The 21,082-nt window shown below is 44.1% G+C and overlaps 1 protein-coding gene across 3 annotated transcripts; it reads right to left on the bottom strand.

The window, feature by feature from the left end:
• Positions 1-2,418: 2,418 nt before the first annotated feature.
• Positions 2,419-17,570, bottom strand: siah1 (siah E3 ubiquitin protein ligase 1). Of its 3 annotated transcripts, none has more exons than XM_030366208.1 (6): positions 17,144-17,570; positions 13,839-13,903; positions 10,965-11,021; positions 6,511-6,692; positions 5,803-6,099; positions 2,419-5,027 (listed from the first exon to the last, which is right to left on the bottom strand). In XM_030366208.1, exons 3-6 carry the CDS (start codon positions 10,972-10,974, stop codon positions 4,656-4,658), a joined length of 861 nt encoding a protein of 286 aa, XP_030222068.1. In that variant the 5' UTR covers positions 10,975-11,021; positions 13,839-13,903; positions 17,144-17,570; the 3' UTR covers positions 2,419-4,655. The 3 variants fall into 3 exon arrangements, with proteins under 3 accessions (XP_030222068.1, XP_030222069.1, XP_030222067.1); XM_030366209.1 differs by lacking the exon at positions 13,839-13,903 and adding an exon at positions 11,793-11,897; XM_030366207.1 differs by lacking the exon at positions 13,839-13,903 and having other exon boundaries at positions 17,144-17,569.
• Between the last annotated feature and the right edge of the window lie 3,512 nt (positions 17,571-21,082).

Here is a 21,082-nt window from a genome sequence, read left to right as displayed (position 1 = left end):
AAGCCCTCCTCCAAGTCAGGAGCGCCGGCCACGTTGAAGTCAATGTAAGCTCGCTAACTTTTTGCTGTGTATCAAGCAGAGACAGCTTTTCGTTGGCGCACCAGTGTTCGCCATCGGGTCGCACCAGTGTGCGCCCCAGGCCAATGGTATCGCTTTTCATTTTTGTTCAATTATTATTATATTTACTGGACAATTCAGCGAATCAATCAAATAGGCTACCTCCCTCAGCAGCATTCGCGCACCACAACTACATGTAGAGGGGAGATAGGTCAGAGATAGGTAAGCACTTTTCAACCCTTTTCAGTGGAGGAATTGGACTCCCCAAGCAATGTTATACTTAAAAGTTACATATTAATTTAGTCTTTCGGCCTGTAGCATAAAATGAAGCAACTGTCCCATATTTCGAACTGCATTTGAAGTAGACATTGAGACTCACAAAAAATGGACGCTATGGACAGTGATCATGATTTGTCTCAATATCAGAATAACAACAATGGGTCGAATAGCAATGGCTGGTGGAATGGCCATGAACAATGCAGTGTAAGCTTGTCCAGGCCCTGCAAGTCAGGATGTAGGCTATGATCTGAATGAAAAGTAGTAAATAGAGAGTGGCCATCCCCAAAATGCACCAGAATACAGGAAATCAAATCTATTAAATTCAAAAAAAAATTATGGGGGGTAGGGGGGAACCTCAGACCCCTGTCTATTACTGTGCCCCACCAACATGTTTGACTGGTAATATCGCACATAAGTGGAAATTGAAAAAAGTGTCCCACATTAGGGCAACTCACCCTATAATGCTTGGTAAATTAGGCTGTATCCGTAGAGAACCAGATTTAAAGATTTTATAAACCTATACTTTTTTAAGCTTTATTATCTATCAAAAAACATCAATGTCCGCCATCAGAAGACAGTAGATAGGCATTTTAAGAATAAAATGCTGAAAACATATCGAATCCAATATTTAGACCTAAAATGATAGGCTAGATCAATACGGGGAACAAATTGACACAGATGTTTGGCCCAAATTGTTTCGGTATTATTGAGCAAAAATACCAACCTTCGATTAGCCGTATTCATTTTACTGATCACTGCGGATAAAAGCGCCTCCAAATAGCATTGTGCACTAGCTCAACATCACCATTGGAGGGCGCAGAATCTCATTAAACACCGTATGTTTTGTGACTGAACTCCTAAATTTGAATCTTTAATCCAGCCACAAAAATGTATTTCTCTCAATCAAATCTACCAGTTGTCTGTTAATAAACATCCCAACCTGTTTATTAGTTGAAACCGTTTTCTGTAGCACAGGGCAATAGGTAGGTATTTTAGTGTACAATCCACGTGGCCGACGATCATTAGTGTGGGAAAGTGTAGACTCCACGACCACACCCAAGCCAAACCCCGATATTACGCAGGACATCCCAATTAAGCTCTCGTGGTTTACATTCCTCACCACCCCCATTATCCCTGTGAGTGACTGATTATCGGACCAGGCATGAGAGCACAACCTATACATAGCTTTCCAACGTCCTTTAAGCAGCATGACATGGTGCCCACTTGAAAGATAACACTTACTCAAGTTTGGAGTACAACTTCAGATCTAGATTGACTGCACGTGTACGGCTGTTCCTTGTCCAAAAACGTGTGCGATGTGCAAGTGACCCTGCAAGCTAGCTGCCCTACGTGGAATGACTACTTTACCAGAACTGGTTTAAGACATACCTTGGGATGGCATTCTGAGAATTCTATTTCAATCCTAAATTAAGTAGTTATATCGCTCCATGGGAATGGACCAAGTTTCAAAGGCAGGGTATTTGGAGAAACAAATAATTAGATGAACGTAGACGTAAAAAAGTAAGTCTGGAGCAGTACATCTGAAGTAATTAAATCTGAAACAAACAAGATAAAAGTGCAAGACTTGAAAGACTTGAATTGCCATGCAGAAACGTAGAGCCATCTTACTCTTAATGACAAGTAGTTCTGAGTGCTTTGCCAATAATCAAGACAGGTCTATAATTTGTGTTGGAATAGGCAACAAGCTGCTAAATGTTGTACATTTGAGTATTCTGAAAGAGTGGCAGAATTAAATCACATCCACTTCATGCCCTCCTAATCAACGAAGAGCAAAACATATCCGATGTGACGAGATTCGTTTTCAAACACCACATCAAGCCACAAAATAAAAGACATTGGATGTTGAAATGTGTATACTCAAAAACAAAACCTAGATTGCAGGAACCTTTCCCGAAATTGACATCAACTGCACGACTTACTGTCTTTACGATGCATCATTGGGACAATGTAAATCACAAGCGCCCACTTGTGTATTGCAGGAGCTAGGTCTTTGTGTGCAGCCAACAGCCCCTGCACCTGTGATGGCCCTTCCACCAATCAAAGGACTGAAGAACCGCAGGGTATGAAAAAGATAGATTTATTTAATGACAACTTAAAACGGAACCAAATAAAAACAAAAATACAGGAGTTAAGGGAGAGCAGCAGACTCCACATTGAAGAGCGAAGGAGAGACGATTGGCTTGACCCCTCCCCCCTCTTCAAACACAACAAACAAAAAGAAAAAAAAGATTAACAAAAATAAGGACAGACAAATGGACAAAGACAAAAGGGGAAATGATAACAAACAAAAACTATTCAACTTGGAAAACCACCTTCAGAAGAACATCACAACTAAAAACACTTGAAGTTCAGCCACAAGTTTTTAAAACTGCCTTTTCCATTTTTAGAGTCATTATAAAAATGATAATTATGATAATAACAATCTCCATTTAATAACAATATAATAATAGCAACATTGTAACGGTAGAAGCTGTCCCTTGGTCTTAGGTGGGGACAGGATCCATCAGTCAGTTTTTCAGAGATCGTAATCGGTGAGGCTAGATGGACAGTGAGTGAAAGGGGATTGTAAAAAAAAAAAAAAAAAAAAAAAGTAAGATATCTCTCTCAAACACGCACACACAAAGAAAATGTCAAGGAGTAAAACCAGTTTCAATTTGACAAAACCGAAATGCAGTTTTTCTTCCTTACTTAAAAGGGTACAAACAGAACAAAGCTTAATTTATTGACCCTTAAGTCAAAATGGGTTGACACTCACACGATTCCACCAATAGCTCGGCCTGCTTCGCCCCGCAGTCACAACATTAGCACAGGCTTGAGTAGGTCTGTATGCGTGTCCATGTATGCGTGAAAACACGATGAACCGGTGCTTATGCGCATGTATCCGTGTCTGGCTTTGGAATTAGACACTAATTGCCAGCCCAAACCTTCCAACAAGTCCCTGGCATTCTGAAAACTTTACACAGTGGCAAGAGTCTGTAATGCTCAATTCTTTCCAAGGATGTCAGTTGACCCAAGAGCTTCCTATGATTGAATGACCACCGCTGATGCTTGGGTTACATTGCTCAAAACGGAGGAGGCTACATCTTTAAGGACCTCATCTGAGCTATTTTCACAACATAGGCACGGTAAACAACCTTTCCTTACCACGCATCCTAGTTTAAGAGCCTTATCCAGTACACTATTGAGGGTCTTTGGCTATCCCCACCTATGGCTCTACCAGAAGGTAGACTACAACTCGTTGTGTTTACACTACTCCTTCTGCGATCAAACTGCTCCACAGCAACTGAAGGCTCGTGTTCCTTTATTAACCAATAGGCAGCCATGGTCAGGACTTAACGGATCCCGAAGGAGGAAAATTAACAGTACTCGTTCAGCTCCACCCGTCGGAGCCATTGGCTGTTAGTGTTGCAAGCAAATAGACCATTTGTTTAGAAGATCCAACCGAGGTTGCCTTCCAAATGCAGAGCGAGGCTAGTCCAGGTGGCTGGTCAGCTAGCTAAATAACTAGCCACATAGTACTGACCAAGTGTCCATGGTAGAATATACATAAAGCCATGCTCAGGGTGCTAGTGACCAGCGAGCAGAACCCGTGCCCTGAAAGAAACAAATAACAGTTCCGCTTAGTTAAAGGATCAGCTCTTCAGAGATGTTGGGAGCGTGTGTGTGCGTGTGGTGTGTGTGTGTGCGTGCGTGTTTTTTTGTTGGGGGGGGGGCGGGGGGGGGCGTCTGGAAGGTGAGGCTGACAAACAAAAAACAAAACAGGAGGTGATCATCTTTGAAACGAGATACCACAAAGCAAACTTTTTTTTTTGTGTTTGTAACAAAACGAGAGACAAGAGAACGAGAGAGAAAACGAGAGAGAGAACCAAGACTGGATGAACTACAGCGAGAGAGAAACAATAATGAACTATAAAGATACTGCACGTGTGCGCGGTGTGTAACGGAGATGGGGTACAAGTCTATCCGCCACTACACAGTTGAACCCAGGCGTGTCCGTTCAACGGATGCTCCGTCCATACGTCCGTACATTCCACCCCCGGCGTCCCCCCCGTGGCTGCCCATCAGACAGTCCACTTGGGCCCCGTCCTTCTGTCTCCAGGGGGTGTTGGGGAGGGGGGGGGGGGGGGGGGCGAGGGGGTGTGGGACTAGGGTAGGAGGTCACCCTTTCAGTTTACTCAGAACGTAAGTAACAAATTATTTATTTTTGTTATAACTGCAACCGTTCACCCCCCCCGTTTCCCGGGAATGGGGGGGGGGGGGGGTCGGGGGGGGGGTTGGATGGCGCCGCCGGAGGTCCCTCAGCACATGGATATGGTGACGTTGATGCCCAGGTTCCCGTTCTCCGCAAACAGTTGTGCGATCGACGTGTCAAACACCAGGCAGTCGCTGTTCATGATGGCCGTGGCGATGCCCTCGTGGATGGAGCGCGGCGTGGCCTCCCACGTGAGCCGGCGCCGGTGCCCGTTGAGCTCCAGGCGGTAGGCGAAGTTCTCGGCCTGCTTGCGCGTGCCGATGAGCTGCACGATGGCGAAGAACTGCTGGTGGCCGTCGTACTTCTCCTGCTTCTCCAGCACCAGCATGAAGTGGAAGCCGAAACACGACTGCATCATCACCCAGTCCACGGCGCCGGGCAGGTTGATGTCCGTGGCCAGGAACACGATGTCTTCCCCCTGGGGACGGACGTGGGGAGGAGAGGTCAGGGGGGGAGGAGAGGTCAGGGGGGGGGGGGGGGGGGAGAGAGAGAGAGACAGCGAGGGGTCAGTTCTCGTATGTTCACCGGTTTGGCATTCAGGTGCGGTCATAGCGCTCGAGGGGCTTCACTGCGACTTGTGTGACAGAGTACCGAGAGAGGCAACACATTGACAGAGACACCAAACTAGGTTTGCTATTGGAGTCAACCTGTTGCGCAACACGATGCAAAGTCGCAGACAGGTTCCATTTTTAAAGCCTTGAATGTAAACACGCTGCCTCATGGAAATCCTAATAAGAGTGCTCCCCTCGCACAACTTTCATGCAGTTCCAGACATTCACACTACAACCTTCTACCCGTCAGCCATTGGGTTGCTCCCCTGGAGCAGTGCCTTGCTCGGAGGCACCTCAACGGTAGCTGTTGAGGGAGGGAAGAGTATTATTCACTTTCCCAGTTGGCGCCTGTGGAGTCAACCTGGCAACAGTGCCGTCTCCTCTAGGGCTCACTCGGGCCTCCTGCGGGCCTCGTCCTCAGCACTCTAGGGCCCAACGCAACGGGGCTTGGGGTAAGGGGCCGTGTGTATGTGGCGTGCTCGCAGGGGGGGGGGGTAATTTGAAACACTATTGGGTCGTTTACTCAATCCGCCTCTCCGACAAAAGGCCTCGGCCGCGCTCTGAAACGAAAACAAGGACCCCCTCCGGCAGGACCCGTCCCCCGACACACAGTGGGCGAGCGGCGGTGCGAGCGTCTCTGACCTGCAGCGTGGTGATGGATTTGTGCTGGTGCATCAGGTGGGGCATGACGGCGTCCAGCGAGCCCTGCCACTTGCAGGAGGCCCCCGGGCAGGGGCAGGAGTACGGCCGGAACTCACACAGCTCCTCGTGCTCCGCCTTGTCCGTGTGCGGCAGCGTGACCTCGCAGCCCGACGACGCGTACTTGCAGGGGAAGAGCACCGAGTTGGCCACCTTCTCCATGGCCAGGTTCCGGATGGAGCCGAGGGGCCCCCGGCACGTGGGGCAGCAGGTGAGCTTGGGCCGGCAGTTGGAGCACACCTGTGGGAGGCGCCGTTGTTAGCGTCACGTGGCGAACGCAGCCCCGAAAAGCGAGATGCGAGCCAAACACTTTCGTTTACTTAAATCAAGACAAATGGCCCATATTCAAATAAATGACGGAATCCTAAACTGAAACTAATAAAAACTGAACTAAAACTAAGCACTTTAAAAGATGTAAACCAAACCAATACACCTGCCATACAACAAATTAAAACTAAGTCAAAATTGAAATCCATAAAGTGAAAAATAAAAAACTAAATGAAAGCCAAACAAAAATATCCTCTATTTTTTTTGATGTCAAGACTACTATGGAGTCATTCCATACAAAAACCTGTGAGAACATCTGGAGCAGTAAACCCTGTCAGGTGAGGTTCCTTCTCAACCAGGATGGGGTGCGGGGTGTGTACGTACCAGGTGTCCCGACTGGCACTGCAGGATTGGAGGCAGGACATAGTCGAAGCAGACGGGGCACTCAAACAAGCTGGCCAGGTCACTGTTGGAGGCGGTGGTGCCCGACAGGGTGGGCACGCGCTGGGAGGGGGGGCACTTGGAGGTTCCTGTCGGCAGCGCGGTGGCGGTCTGGCGACTCATTTCTGGGGACAAAACAGACGAGAGGGTTGGTTGATGTGGCTGTGATGATATCTGTGTGCCGCTGTAGTAAACAGAGAGAGGACGCTCCCCTACTCATCGTGGACGGGTAATGGAAGGTTTGAATGGGAACACGGTCAGTGCGAATACAACTCCCGACCACTGAGCGACCAAACAGCTAAACAATGCCTCGACAGGGTAGGAAGCGCAGCAACATTCTGGCGTCATGAAAGAGGCTGCATCTGATATTTACCCCTAACCTTTAAGATAAATTATTGGATCAGAATAGCCCCTACCCTTTCAGCCCCTGTTGCAGAATTGGTTGCAATATTGTGCAACCCCCAACATACATTTTGTTTGGCAGAGATATTCATCCACAGTGAAATAAAAAGGTAGACACTAGACAAAAAAGTGGAGTGAACTCAGATGTGTGGTATGCGTGTCCTCAGTGTGTGTGTGTGTGTGTGTGTGTGTGTGGAGAGCTGCTGTTTCCAAATCGTGCTGTGCGGTTGCCTTGGCAACAGTTGCATGTCTAAAAACGGGACAGCCTGTGGAGCGGAGGTTGGGAACGGTTAGAGAGGAGTACTAAGAGGAAGAAATTAGGGGAAAGGGAGAAAAGCCTCTTCCTCCTGTGACTGTGTAGTTTAGAAGGGAGGGCAAAGGGGGAACTGATGAGATAGGAGGAGGAGATGAGGGAGGGTGTGCAGCTAGGAAGAGACATGAAGGAGGATCTGAAGGAAGCAAAGGTGTGGCCGGCCGATATGGAAAAAAATAAAATCTAAAAACGTGAGATGAACCATCAAATACCACTGAAACACACCTGGTAAGACGGAGGAGAGGTAGAAGAGTAAAAGTAAGGGGTCATCTGATTGGGGTTGACAGGTTTTTACTAAGCGTCATAAAAAATGTATTTTTTTATATTTTCCATCTTGAACACTGAGTTGATATAATTGTAAACTGCATTTTGATTTTATCTGGTGCTGCTGTTATTATCCATACATTAAACTGATGATTATGCTAATAGATACTTTGAAGCAAATCCAAGTCGCTGTGTTTGTGTCTATGCGTACACACAGACACCGTTAGCTTGTGTTTGTTATACCTGCTGGCCTGCCCGGCCTAGCTCATCCTTTTAATAGCCTTCGGGAAAGAGACATGAAACTTCACAGCACGACCCAGAACCCAGACAGGAAGAGAGGGGAGAAGAGGGAAACGTGTAGGGGAGGGAAAGAAACAAGTATTCGAGGGAGGTGTGAAAAACGAGGAATACACAGATACAATTGGACAGACAGCCTACATAGACTGAGCAGAATGCTCCACACGCAGTGTTCTACAGGCTTGCGACCAGCAGCCATTGTACAGTCTCCCCAATACCTTGGTACTGGCAGGGGCATTACCCTGACATGAATGCAAAAAACTCCACATCAACAGAACTAAAAGAAAGGCTCTTGTCCTAGTCATACCCAGGAAGATCTTACTGCAGCTCTTACCACACACCCTGCATTCCCCACCTCTCCTTTAGACTATAAATAAAGGCTTACGCATGTAGCAAGAACAAAATGCCACTGCTGCTCCAGTGCACTTTACTTGTGATGCACCGATACCGATACCAGTACTGTGCTCATGTACTTATGATACAACCCCCCGAAGCCACTCTACGCAACATTATTTTTTAGAGCCTAACCTTTTGTAATTTGTCATACATGATCAACATGGTTATCTATGCCATTTTATCACCGTTCATCAATTTAGTCTGCAATTGAAAGAAAAAAGGCAGCGGTTCGTGTGGATGTGTGGAGCTCTGCAGTTGACTTTGCAGACACTTATTGTATACCAGTACGGTGGTGAAGTGTCCGTCTGAGCATCGATTTACTTAATACACGCGTCCGAGGGAAAGGCTTCCGGGGCACCTATAGTATGTGACGCATTTCATATACAACATCGCTCATTATAATTCTCCTACAAAACGACGGTACTAAAAAAAGTATCACAAAGTTGCCGTGGGTCGTAACCATGGCGTTAACACGCCCCCTCCCGGTATCTGCAAAAACCCAAATGCAAGTACTTGTACCTGGCCTGAGAAAAAGTGGAATCCGTGCATCTCTATTTGATTTGGAATTTATGGAAATGACACTTCCGGTATTGGATGTGGCACAAGGAACTACTAGGATTTTGTAGTTTCAACCATGAGATGCCTATAACAGATGTGGTGACTTTATCTGTACCGTGATTGTGCGGATAAGCTCCTGTGCGATGTGTAAGCTGGCAGCACAGCACAGGCTTTGGAAAGGTACTGTGTGAGCACATCTGTTAGGGCACACACACGCTCGTCCCGGTGGCCACCCTCCTGCCTGTAGACACAACTGCTGTGACAGAGATAATGACTGGCGGGCTATTAGTAGGACTAGTCCTGGTATGGGAGCATCAGGGCCATGACCACTGTCGGTCAGCTGTCTTAATTATATTTATTTAGCTCACAATTTAAATTTCAGACCGCTCCAGGATCATGTTGGACAATTCTGGCCATCTCTCTACCCCGAAATGATTTGGAGAATTAATCTTGGTTTGGAGAATTAATCTTGCTTGTCAATCACAGGTGCGTGAAATGCAACACTCCATGGCGGACGTTGTGTAGGGAGAGCTCAATTAGAGATGGGACCGGACTATTTTGGGTCGTTCTTGGTTCTTATCTACAGCCCATTTAAGAGCCCACTGGCTTGTTGACTGCCAAACTGTCACTAGTAGGAGACCACCAAGCAAAGCAGTTATTGCGCCTTCTTGCTAAGTATTTAGCAACAAGGGTCCCATGCAGACATGAAGGTCACACTCTGCTGCTATGAGCTTATGTATTGTGTTAAGATGACAATGTTAACTTGTTGGTTCAAACATATTGATTAATTACTGACCCATCGACAAGCAGAGAAAATTACAGGCGTTTTGCTTACGTCCAAAAAAATATGACCAAAAAGCATTAACAAAAACACCTGACCGAGAGGAGGCAGTAAATGCGTTTGTATGCTTCTTTGTGAACAGAAAAGGCTAGGTTTATGTGCTTCTAGTATTACACACAAAAACACGTACGGGAAATTTATGAGCATAGATTAATTGTTGGGTACATATAGTAACGTGTTGGCAGCACATAGGACTAAAACAAGAAGAGACCTGCCCATCTCAAGTGATCACAAAGAGGGATAAACGTAGCATCACTTACAGCCAGTATATGAGATAGGAAGTGTCGCGGCCGATATAATAGCAAACAGACAGGGCCCAGGGATTCATTTGGTGCCATATAGCTTTAAAAGGGCTTTTAATGTCCTCAGAGTTTAGTCAAATTCGTTAGGGCTTATGCATTCTAATGATTTAAACTGTAGTGTAATGACATTGCCCACTTCCTATGCTAAATTTGACAACATTTAATGAATTCAAAACAGATTATATGAAACCATTTAAACCCTAATCCGTCAGAAAATCTTGGTACCAATATATGAATTGTATTTATACTAATCAGCTATACAACATCTCAACAAAACAGTATGTTGCATGAAAATATAAATTACACATGATACATTTTTTCTGGCACACTGAACAAACTATAAAGACAATAGTCTATCGATATAAAAACAATATAAACAAACCGTAGCACCCTTCTCTAGGTCAGGCACATACCTTTTTACAATCAACCATTTAGGTATTCTGCTCTCTCTTTGCTTGTCCAACATTTTGCTTCACTTATTTCTGAACTGAGGAAAAAACATCTCCCGACCCAATTTCAATGTTGTTGGATGCCCAATCACAACTGATAGTATTCATAGTGGGCCAAGCCAACCCCAGACTACCCACTATAAACTTCACAGATGGATAGTCTAAAGTCCTAGCATAAGTGTCTAGACCATGCAAGTACATCATTTACAATTCCCTACAGAGTATTGCAGTTGTCGTAGAAGTACTTTGTAGCTGCATGTACAATATTCTTTGGTTCCAAGGTTTGGATTCAAAGAAGCAGAGCTTTTATGTTTTTAGGAGGAAAGGAGAGTGGAACGGGCAGGAAGAAGCTTACTTCTCTCATGTGTTAAGGGGTAGATGCAAGATCAAATCAAAACACAACACAGGTTGAAACTGTACAGATAAAAGCAGGGACTTTAGTTCATTCCAAACAGCAGGCATAACCTCAAGTGGAGAGCCAGAGAAATAAACCAGCTGGGGGGGTGAAGGAGATGAAGATAAGGGAACTGTCATCCTCTGAGATTTTACTGAAAAAAAAAGAAGAGAAAACACACCTTCGTCCATAAGATTCCTCAGTAGGGCTTTCTTCTCCTCTTGAAATGTGAGGACCTCTGAAAAAAGGAGAAAAGTTTATGAATGGCAAGTAAAAAAAAAAACATGACATACAAATTAAGGACCATGGATTTAGGACCCTGATTCTACAGCTATTTTCAGTCTTTGATTTCAGGCAAGGCTTGAGGACTATACATATTGGAAATATTTATTAGACGGACATGCAGCGGTTTTTATCAAATTTCATTTTTTTTCATCTACCAAGGATCACATACCTTAAATGTAAACCTCATCAGAATGTTTTAATTTGTGCCAGGATTCAACCATACTAAACACACATATTCAAAACAAAAGACTCGCTGACTCAAAGCCAAAGCAGGCAGGCTGCGTAAACAGACTCATGAGTAATAGAGATATGACAACATGAAATCATAATGTTTACATAAGAGAACAAGAGTGACGGGTCAATTATAATTTTTAAATAGGCCATCATCATCATCATCAGGTAAATAGGACACAAAAGGGCAGCTGTGAGTGTGACATGGTAAATGTGTTCCGAACACCTACACACCCATTGTGGGAGCATGCGCTATGTAGGAGCAAGCAGCACACAGACACAAACTCACTTCTTGAAAGCCAAGCCACTTCTCCTGTATATAGCGATATTATCAAGCCCTAGCATTATAATTACAACAGAAGCACAGGAATTAACAACACCTTGGTGCCACCTCAGTCGGAGTGTTTCTGACTGTCTGTTTGTCAAAAAACGTAATGTTAACCCGAGGCTGGGGGCATGAATGGAGAGGAGTATCCTTGACATGCCCATTCACCTTTTGTCCTGTTCCCTTGTGTAATAGCTATAAGGGACTACAGGTTGAAGAAGGAGGGCTGGTCAAGCAGCACAAGTCTAGCAGGCGGCTACGCTTTCGTTCCGCCTAAAGAAATAGAGGAAGAACATCAGTGTGGGCACTCGTAGCGATGATCCCCATTTGTAAAAGGGAAATCCTGTTGGACTTCTGCTTAAAATGATACATGTTCTTCTTTTTAAAGACCCGCAAAACAGAAGACCCACGTTTCAATTCCTTCCACGTGGTCTTCTGTTGGAAGTTCATATCAAAAAGGTGGGCTGTCTGTTTGATGAAGAAAAAATCAAGAGAACCAAATCAAAATCAAATCAAGAGAACCCCCCCCCAGCACAAAAAAGCAGCCGTGCATAGCTTGGAGATAATCCAAAGAAACTGTAGTGGACATTGTAGTTGCTCCAGCTTTGAGAGATACCAGCAAACATGCCCGTCTGGATAATCGTGAGTCATCTAAAGAAAGTTCATATACGTCTTTACATTTAAAACATAAAAACCATTCAACCAACAGCTATGCCAGCCCATTCTCTAGCTTTGGAGCCTTCAGCCTGTGTGCAGCCGGGCTGAAACTTCCTTGATACATCCTAGAGCTCTGGCAACAACGACTGGATCACTGGAAATCTGGCAAGGAACACGAGGCTGTCTCGTCCAGCCACTGTAGTTTCACCACTGGATAATTATTATTTTCCAGCTCCAGCTGAGAGCAGCCCTGTTCTTCACAGTGCCGAGTCTGCATGAAACAGGCGTATAGCCCGTTTCATGCGTGTGCCTGTTTTCCAATCTCGCCTTAAATAAAAAGGAAGGAGCTGGTTTTACATGGTGGCAAAAAAGGTGAGAAAGCATCTTTGAACCAGACTTTGTCGTTGCATCCAAGCGGCTGGAGAAACAACATTTGCCAAACAAAATAGGCAACCCTCTGCTCCCGTGGACAGCTTGGCAGACTGACAGAAAGGGAGAAGAGAGTGAGAGAAAACAGTAGGGGAACTCCCTGTAGAGGGAACATGAGATGACGAGGCACTCGGCTCCCTCTCCCTCAGTGGATTATGTATCATTTAAATACTTGCTAATGATACTATAACTATAATAAATAATGGAGGACTTAAAAGAAAACAATAGGGAAACTTTGAGGCATGATCGCATTTGAATTGGAACTAAGACGCAGGTTCATCGTGGATGTGTAAAATTGAATGCCAATCTTTCTGTGCGGTAATGGTACAGAAAAGCAATACCTAATCTCGTTCTCAGAGTCCATACTCGAGCTCAACCTCGAAGCAGTGCCCTTCCCTGCATCCTCCATGTTTCCTTTCCATCACGTTTCTTTCTCCTCACACACGCGCCCTCTTTCAGTGGCCTCCCAGCCTGCGCTTGGCTCCTGCCTTCCCCGCTCCTCTCAGGCCGCCTCTCTCCTATGGCAGTTTTTTTTAGTTTTAATTCCCCCCCCCCCCCCCCCCCCCCCTCCCCCTTCTCTGCCCCCAGCCGACACATTCTGTCTCCCTCGGAGCTGGTCTCAGGTTACAGTCTTGTCTGGCTGTGTGCTGCCTCTCCAGCTGCCCTCGCTGACACCTTCCATCCCTTTCTTGCTAGCGTCTTCCACTTCCGTCTTTTCAGACGTCATTATTTTCTGCTCTGTCTGGTCTCGGTAAAGTGTGAGCACGAACCAAAACAAGCATTTGTTCCGAGGGAAAAACAGTTAAGCCACAAAACAAAGCCTCAAATAATTGGCTTTAAATCATCTGCTGGAGCATTTTCTTCTTCTTAAGTATGGAAGGGCAAAGAATTCTCCTTTAACCGCAATATCACTTGCTGAAGATTTACAGCCCACGTACCCTCCGTCTTCATTTTCTGGTGGGAAGATCGTTTCAAAGACAGGCTTGCAGTTGAGGCCAATTATTAGTGATTGGTTCCACCTCTGTTTTACAGACCACAGCTCACAGAGTTGATGAGGACATCACGTAGAGTTATTATTTTGGGACAACATCAAGCATGAAAACAATTTGGATGCCAACTATCACTTGCCATTCTTCTGGGAGTTTTGTAAGGCGTTCAACTCGCTGTCCCGATCATGCCCGTGCTAAAAGAACCTGAAGCACAAGAGGTTAACAAAAACATCCCTCACACGATTCATCCGAGTCAAGAGGGTTAAGATGGCAGTGAGGCAAAGCCATGAGTGATACTGCTTAAGTAAATTGAGCTAATACTTTTAGTGAAGGCCAGTAAAAATTGTCTTGGGGCCAGAGTGTTGAAGATCTACTTGTCTGAACCGACCAGTATCACAACATGTTGAACCCTGAGATGCTGCAATGACAGTTGCGTGAAAATGAGTAAAATACAAAAAATACATAAAAATGTTCCATTACATTTTACTCTGCATTTATTTTACCAATGTGTATGTTTTCCAATGTAAAGTTGAATTCAAATGTATTTAAAGCAGGGGTTTATGAACACATTGACAAGGGGAAATTGTTTTGCAGTTCTTCAGATGAAGCCGTCAATCAGATAGGAAGTGGTGAGCTGCAAAGGATGCTCTGAACTCCATTCATGTCTAGGGCTTATGCAGCAAAGGTGCAGCCCTGCACTGAACAACACGATGGGTACAGAGTTCAGCACCTTTGGTCTCAGGGCCAGCCGGTTGAAAACCATTGCATGTGTCCAATTCACTTCTTAATAGTAGTAAACTGAGTTAAGATATGTATTTGGTACAATATGGTTATGTTAAAATGGGCATTTATGCATTTATGCATAGAGCCTCCATCATGGAAGGCAGGCTGCAGTTTGAGCACCTATGTGCTTTACTATGCAGAAACAACATTGTATTGGGCCTTTTTCCTCTGTTAAGAGTGACAGAAGGAACTGCCACCATCGCTTGAAAGAACCCCATGGCCAGATGCAATAAATTCCCCTGACTTTGGACTACATCTGCTCACATTATCACCAGACCCCACCCCCAAAAACGACACACACACACACACACGGACAAACGGACACACACACACACACACACACAAACGGACACAAACGGACGGACACACACACACACACACACACACACACACACACACACACACACACACACACACACACACACACACACACACACACACACACACACACACACACACACACACGACCACTGTGACAGTAGTCGATGCCTAGTGTATTATTAAGAGGGGCACAGCAGTAGCAACAACAATGAGCCATCTGGAACAGGCGGCAGTTCATCAGCAGCCTAATAGAGACAAACACACACTTAATCAACTTCATCAAGTCATATTAACACAGAACGACTAAAAACAAAGAAGAGACAAATAAAAGCTAAAGAAAAATAAATTCAACAAAGAAGCTCTGGCTTAAGGATGTAAAAATATAGCTCCTTGATTCATACCCTCATGTTCATTCAGTTCTCCTCTACTAATTTAAGAGGATTTTTCAGTTATATTGTGCAGCAAGGAAATGCAGAAAACCCTCAACATTCAAAGGAACGAGAGAGATCGGTATTACGACCAAGAATTGGCTCATTGTTCAGCAAATAACAATCGCTCCAATTGTAGGACCACTGGGCACATTTAAATAAGACAATAATATATACAAGTCTAAAACAAAACCGAAATTGTCTTGTTAAATTAGAACACATAACAGGTATTTCTTAACGCAATCCAACCTTATTTGGATTAAGGTCATCCAGAAAATGAAGATGCTTGTATGAACATTTTGATCTTAATTAGGTTGAAATTGGAGTGATACACTCCATGTAAACATAGTCAATGAATCACTCCTAGTATCACGCCTCCCAATCAGCCCAATGCACATGGGCAAATTACAAAGAAAATGGCTGTTGAAACATGGAAGACTTAATGAGGTTTGCCCACCAAAAGGAATGGCTTGATAACCCAGGCTGAAACCCAGATAAAAAGCCTTTTTCAACCTCAAATTAAGGTCATGATCAATATAACGCCAAAGGCATGGAATAGGGAAATTGCAATAATCACTAAACAATGGTCACCAGGATGTACACATCACTTATTTAATTGCTATCATCAAAAGCTTTGACTGGAGCGTTTCCCTGAGTTTTAATAATTCTATAAAAATTCAAAACAATGCGCAGCAAAACTAACCTTAGTGGACCCCAATGCCATATCTGTCCAAGTCAATTTCAGATTTAGGATTTTATTTGAAAGAATACATGAAGATCATTGCGTTGAGTCCCTTCAGAAATACAACATCTGCTGTTCTCCATTCAAAATAATCGCATTGATTCTACCATGAGCAAATGCTAGATCACTGCCGATCATATGTAATTTCTGAAAAAGCGAAATTCAATGGTGAGGTATACGTTGTTGTGCTTCTGCATATACTTCCGACAGCACTATCAGACGGCCTTTCTATTCATAATGCCACTATGAGGTGATGGGTTACGTTGATGTTAAGACATGGTAAAGCTTAGCCAATATGTTGGTGTGGTTGAGGTCAAGGCAGAGATCTGGGAGGCGTATCTCTAGGCTACCCTCACTGGCCCCACGCATAGAGACGCTTTTAAAATGTCCGGGAGTCTTTCTTTCTTGCGTCAATAATATGCAACATATACTACTGAGGGCTTTACATTTTAAAACGTCCAGTGAGAGGTCAACGTTGGACAATGTTAAGTGAAATATAGGCACCATATCCGGGGGTAATAGTAACGCTGTCATTACCTCTGAGACAGGTCATATACGTTTAGAAGCTATGCAACGTTAGCTCTGTTATCGTCCGCCACCACCAACACATCTAATCAAACACTCGTTGCCAGTCTGGCCCCTGTACGTCATCAACCAATCATGTACATTTATAATACCACCATAACAACGACATGCTTCTAGTGTACTGCATGAACATTTACAGAAAATGCCCGGTCTGTCAGAACACATAACGACATAGCTTAGCTTACGTTGCAGACAAACAGGGCCTTGCCTGCCGTAAAGCAGCGACGTTAGCCAGTACACTAGGAGCTGAGCTCAGCGAGTACATCTCAACCAACAAGGAAACGACAACTAACATGCCGATATTGCAGTATATCGATTGTTTATGTTCCATGACGATCGATATACTTCAAGAATCCTAGTGCAGTGCAGACGTGTGTATCTTACACGACCAGCACCAGAAGACGCTAAGCACCTAGCATTGCTAGCTAGCTGGTTACTAGGCGAAGCTAACGTTGATGCAGCGCTAATGAACCGAGCTAACATCAGCTAGGTGCTTAGCTACCATTTGCTCAAGCAAGGCTGTTGTTTTCCGAACAGAGACTGTAGCGAAAATTGTGTTTTACTTGCATAGGCCGTGATACTTACCTCAGATGAAGTGTCCCAGAACGTACTATGGCGAAATGAATGGATGTCTAGATGTTATTAACCAAATGATTCCGTTTATCGTTTTTCATTCGTTAGCTCGATGTATCCACATTCGCGCTGCACTTGGAGCTCAAACGAGACGTTTGTACCAGCCGGTCGGGCTCGCGCACAGTTGTTGAAGTTTGTCGCGGGGACGTGCTTTTTCCAGATAGCAGCTGCCACAGCTTATCGACTCTAGTGTTATAGTATGATTTTTTTGTTCAAATATAAAAACACATTTACTATTACTTATCCTTATTTACTCTTGACATGTGTTTATTCTTGAATATGTAAACGAAACAAAAGTATTTTGAAAGGCAGGCCCCCATGGTAAACTATTATCTCCGTATGGGTATACCTGTATAACACATCCACCTATAGCCGTTTGATGTGTGTGTCTGTCTCAATGAAGTGTTTGTTTGTGTGAGAGAGAGGGGAGAGAGAGAGAGAGAGAGAGAGAGAGAGAGAGAGAGAGAGAGAGAGAGAGAGAGAGAGAGAGAGAGAGAGAGAGAGAGAGAGAGAGAGAGAGAGAGAGAGAGAGAGAGAGATTAGAGTAAAGGACTGGTTATGTAATCGTATTGTCTTGTCCATAGGAAGAAGGGAGCGAGAGAAAGAAAGATATAAATAAGGAAAGAAAATCAATCACATTTAGATAGAGTAACCATTTGAGTGAATGGGCATGTTGGAAATTATTTAAATATTTGGAAAGAAGAAACAGGGTGGCAAGAGATACAAATATCTAAAATGTGTAATCGAAAAAAGTTTTCTCTGTGTGACCTTATGGAATATTTTTTTGAATATCTATTATTTTACCTTAACCATACATCTTATTCAATGTCTTACAGACACATATTGCTATTTGTCAGGTGTATTACAACCTCTTCCTTTGCAATTGAACAGGCCCTGTTTATGACACATGCTCTCTTTATCAGATCATAATGCACACAGAGGGTATACAGGCATGTGTACTAGTGCATTACAATGTATAGCCTACCTCAAAATGCAAGTGACCAAACCTGTCAATGCGGCAACGATTTTATTGTCCACATATGAAACACAACCACAACATGAACCAGAAGCAAATGCAAGCAGCACAAAAAGAAAAGTAAAAAAATACAGAAAGGTACAACAACTCGAGGAACGGAATGTCAAGGAAACACGGAGAAGGGAGTTGGTCTGAGGAGAGGTTTGAGGGGTAAGGGGAGAAGGGGATGCAGGGCTTGTGGGGGATGGGGGCTCCAAACCCACGGGAATGCTAAGCTGTTCTGGAATGCCAGTTGAATCTGGTTATTTCTGCTGGGACATAACAACACATGGTGGGAGAAGGGAATCAAGTTGGGAGGGTGGGAAAAAAGTAGGGGACAGGGAATATATGGGTTTAAAGGTAATGGTAAAGTGCTAGAGTAGAGGGAGGAAAGTAACAGAGAGAAGTGTGACAGGAAAGAACGAGAGAGGCAAAGAGGGGTAAAGTCAGCCGGACCGACTAAGCGAGGGCAGTGGAAAAACGGATTTCATAAGGAAGGGAAGGGAAAGGAATGTCAGAGGCAGAGTAGACATTGTGTATGTGTGTGTGTGTGTGTGTGTGTGTGTGTGTGTGTGTGTGTGTGTGTGTGTGTGTGTGTGTGTGTGTGTGTGTGTAACACGACATGAAACCATGCAAAAGTGATTTTTCAATAGGCAAGCTGCATCCACATTGAGGATCTACAATTTCGCCCTTCACCTCGTCCACTGTACCACGCACATATGAGTTTGGGGGAAGGAAGCATGTGCATATAATCAAGTACATATGGTTGTGTTTGTGTGTGTGTGTGTGTGTGTGTGTGTGTGTGTGTGTGTGTGTGTGTGTGTGTGTGTGTGTGTGTGTGTGTGTGTGTGTGTGTGTGTGTGCACGCGCAGACACACACACAAGCACACCCACCCACTAGCATGCACACAAGCACTTGCAAGCACGCGCAAACTCACATACGGACATATGCAGGCATGCATATTGCACGATGAGAGGCACTGGAAAGGTATACACATGAACTCTCTCATACGCTAGCTTACGCACTCTCAAAATCAAGAAATGTATGCCCATGGTAAATTGGTGCATTCTTATTTGCACGGATGTATGTAGCCAAAATGGACTACCAACAAACACATTATAAATGTTTGAGTGGACACTGGTGTAGAATCAGCCAGTTAGGAGACTTTGCCTATCCTGTAATATGCAATAAGATGCATAGTGTGGGCACAGCAGGGTCTTTTTTATCCATGCACAGGCTCACTGCAGCAGCAGCAGCACCCGCTTGTCTTAACCCCTTCACAAGCTCCTGGTGCGGCCCATTGTAATCCCTGACCGAGGCTCCCCAAGCCCACAGTTTAGTTTGGTCACACTGGAAGTGGCCACAAGTCAGACACGGCCTGCGTACCCATAGGTTGTTCCCTGGATCCTGAGATGCTGTTGCTGCTGCCGCTTCTGGAGCTAATGTTGATTGGTGTTTATTTTTTACTTCAATTTTAGGGAAGGAAGGATTCCGGGCAGCAGCTTTCCTATTTTAAACAACTAGTAAAATAACTTAAAGGGGCAATCTTAAAAAAAAAAAAAAAAAAAGCTAAGGCACTCCCTCCCTGAATGAGGTAACACATGATGAAAACCCTTGCACTTGCATTATTACGGTATGTTATGAGCTTGGTTTCAGTGGCGAAAACTGTTTGTATCCCCGGGAAAAGGTACAATTTATCACCAAATATAAATGTTATAAAAATGCTAACGTTTATTTTGAATGAAAATGTATCTGGACCCAATGATTAAAAAATATTTTTTAAACACCAAATGTCCACCATGCAGTTCAATCTACATCAACCTGATTGGCCTTTGCTGAAGACTTCAACTCTTCCTACTTATTTTAACGGTGTGAAAACTTGAGTCAAACTAAAATAGCATGGATTAGCAGGAACATCATGAGACAGGTATATCTGGCTCTCATAGAGACAGTGTGGTTGGTCCATATCCAAATTCTAGGAACAAGGCAAGTGGAGAGCAAAGACAAGTATGCAACCGGCTTAGCTAATTATGTTATCCCCTCTTGTTAACATGGGGTTGAATCATCTGTGTTAGGGTTAGGGTTAGGTTAGGGGTCACACATGCAGTCTGTGACTGCATGTGTGACACCAGGGGGGCTCCTTACCATTGAATCCAGAGGTTTCTTTCAAGTAAAGTTGGTTTAAGAGGTCGGTCTCGTCCTTTGCCAGATGAACGTTTGATGCTAAGAACAAGGAGGCATACAAATGGAAAAAGCCACCCAAATTGTGAAACCTCATGAACTTGAAGACATCACTTGAGAATACAGCAATATGTTGTACAGCTAAGAATAAATATTTTGTAATCAAATGCATTTCTACTTTATATAGTCGATCAACTCAACATGTATGATTTGTGCAAGGGCACACGTTTGATGATTGCACATCTTTTCTCAGGAGAATGGTTGTTTAACCTTTTCTTAACAACTTAGCCTTCCCTGCCTAACCCTTTCAGAAGCACATCTTTGATAAGCAGTGGGATGATCATGAGCATCGTAGATCATAATTTATTTTCGGACTGTCCTCATTTGCTCAATCTCTTCTGTGTGGCGTGAATGATCAGACTCATAATGGAAAAGCACATGTATATTTTATCGGACGCACAACAAAATAAGTAAAAAGCTAGATTTACGTTTGAGTCCAACTCATAAGACTTATGTAGGCTTAACTAACTAATTACTTGAGAGAACCAAGACTGAAAGAAAAAAAGTCCACTCGTTGCTGCCATGCTGCATATAGGAAGTACAGCTTTACTTGACCTGTGTATGTAAAATCACAATTAGCTTAAAACTTGGCATCAATATAACTAGTTAAGTTTAAGATAAACAGCAACATTAT

The sequence above is a fragment of the Gadus morhua genome, chromosome 9 (genome assembly GCF_902167405.1).
Source record: "Gadus morhua chromosome 9, gadMor3.0, whole genome shotgun sequence".
NCBI lineage: Eukaryota > Metazoa > Chordata > Actinopteri > Gadiformes > Gadidae > Gadus > Gadus morhua.
This window is presented reverse-complemented; position numbering and strand designations above follow the sequence as displayed.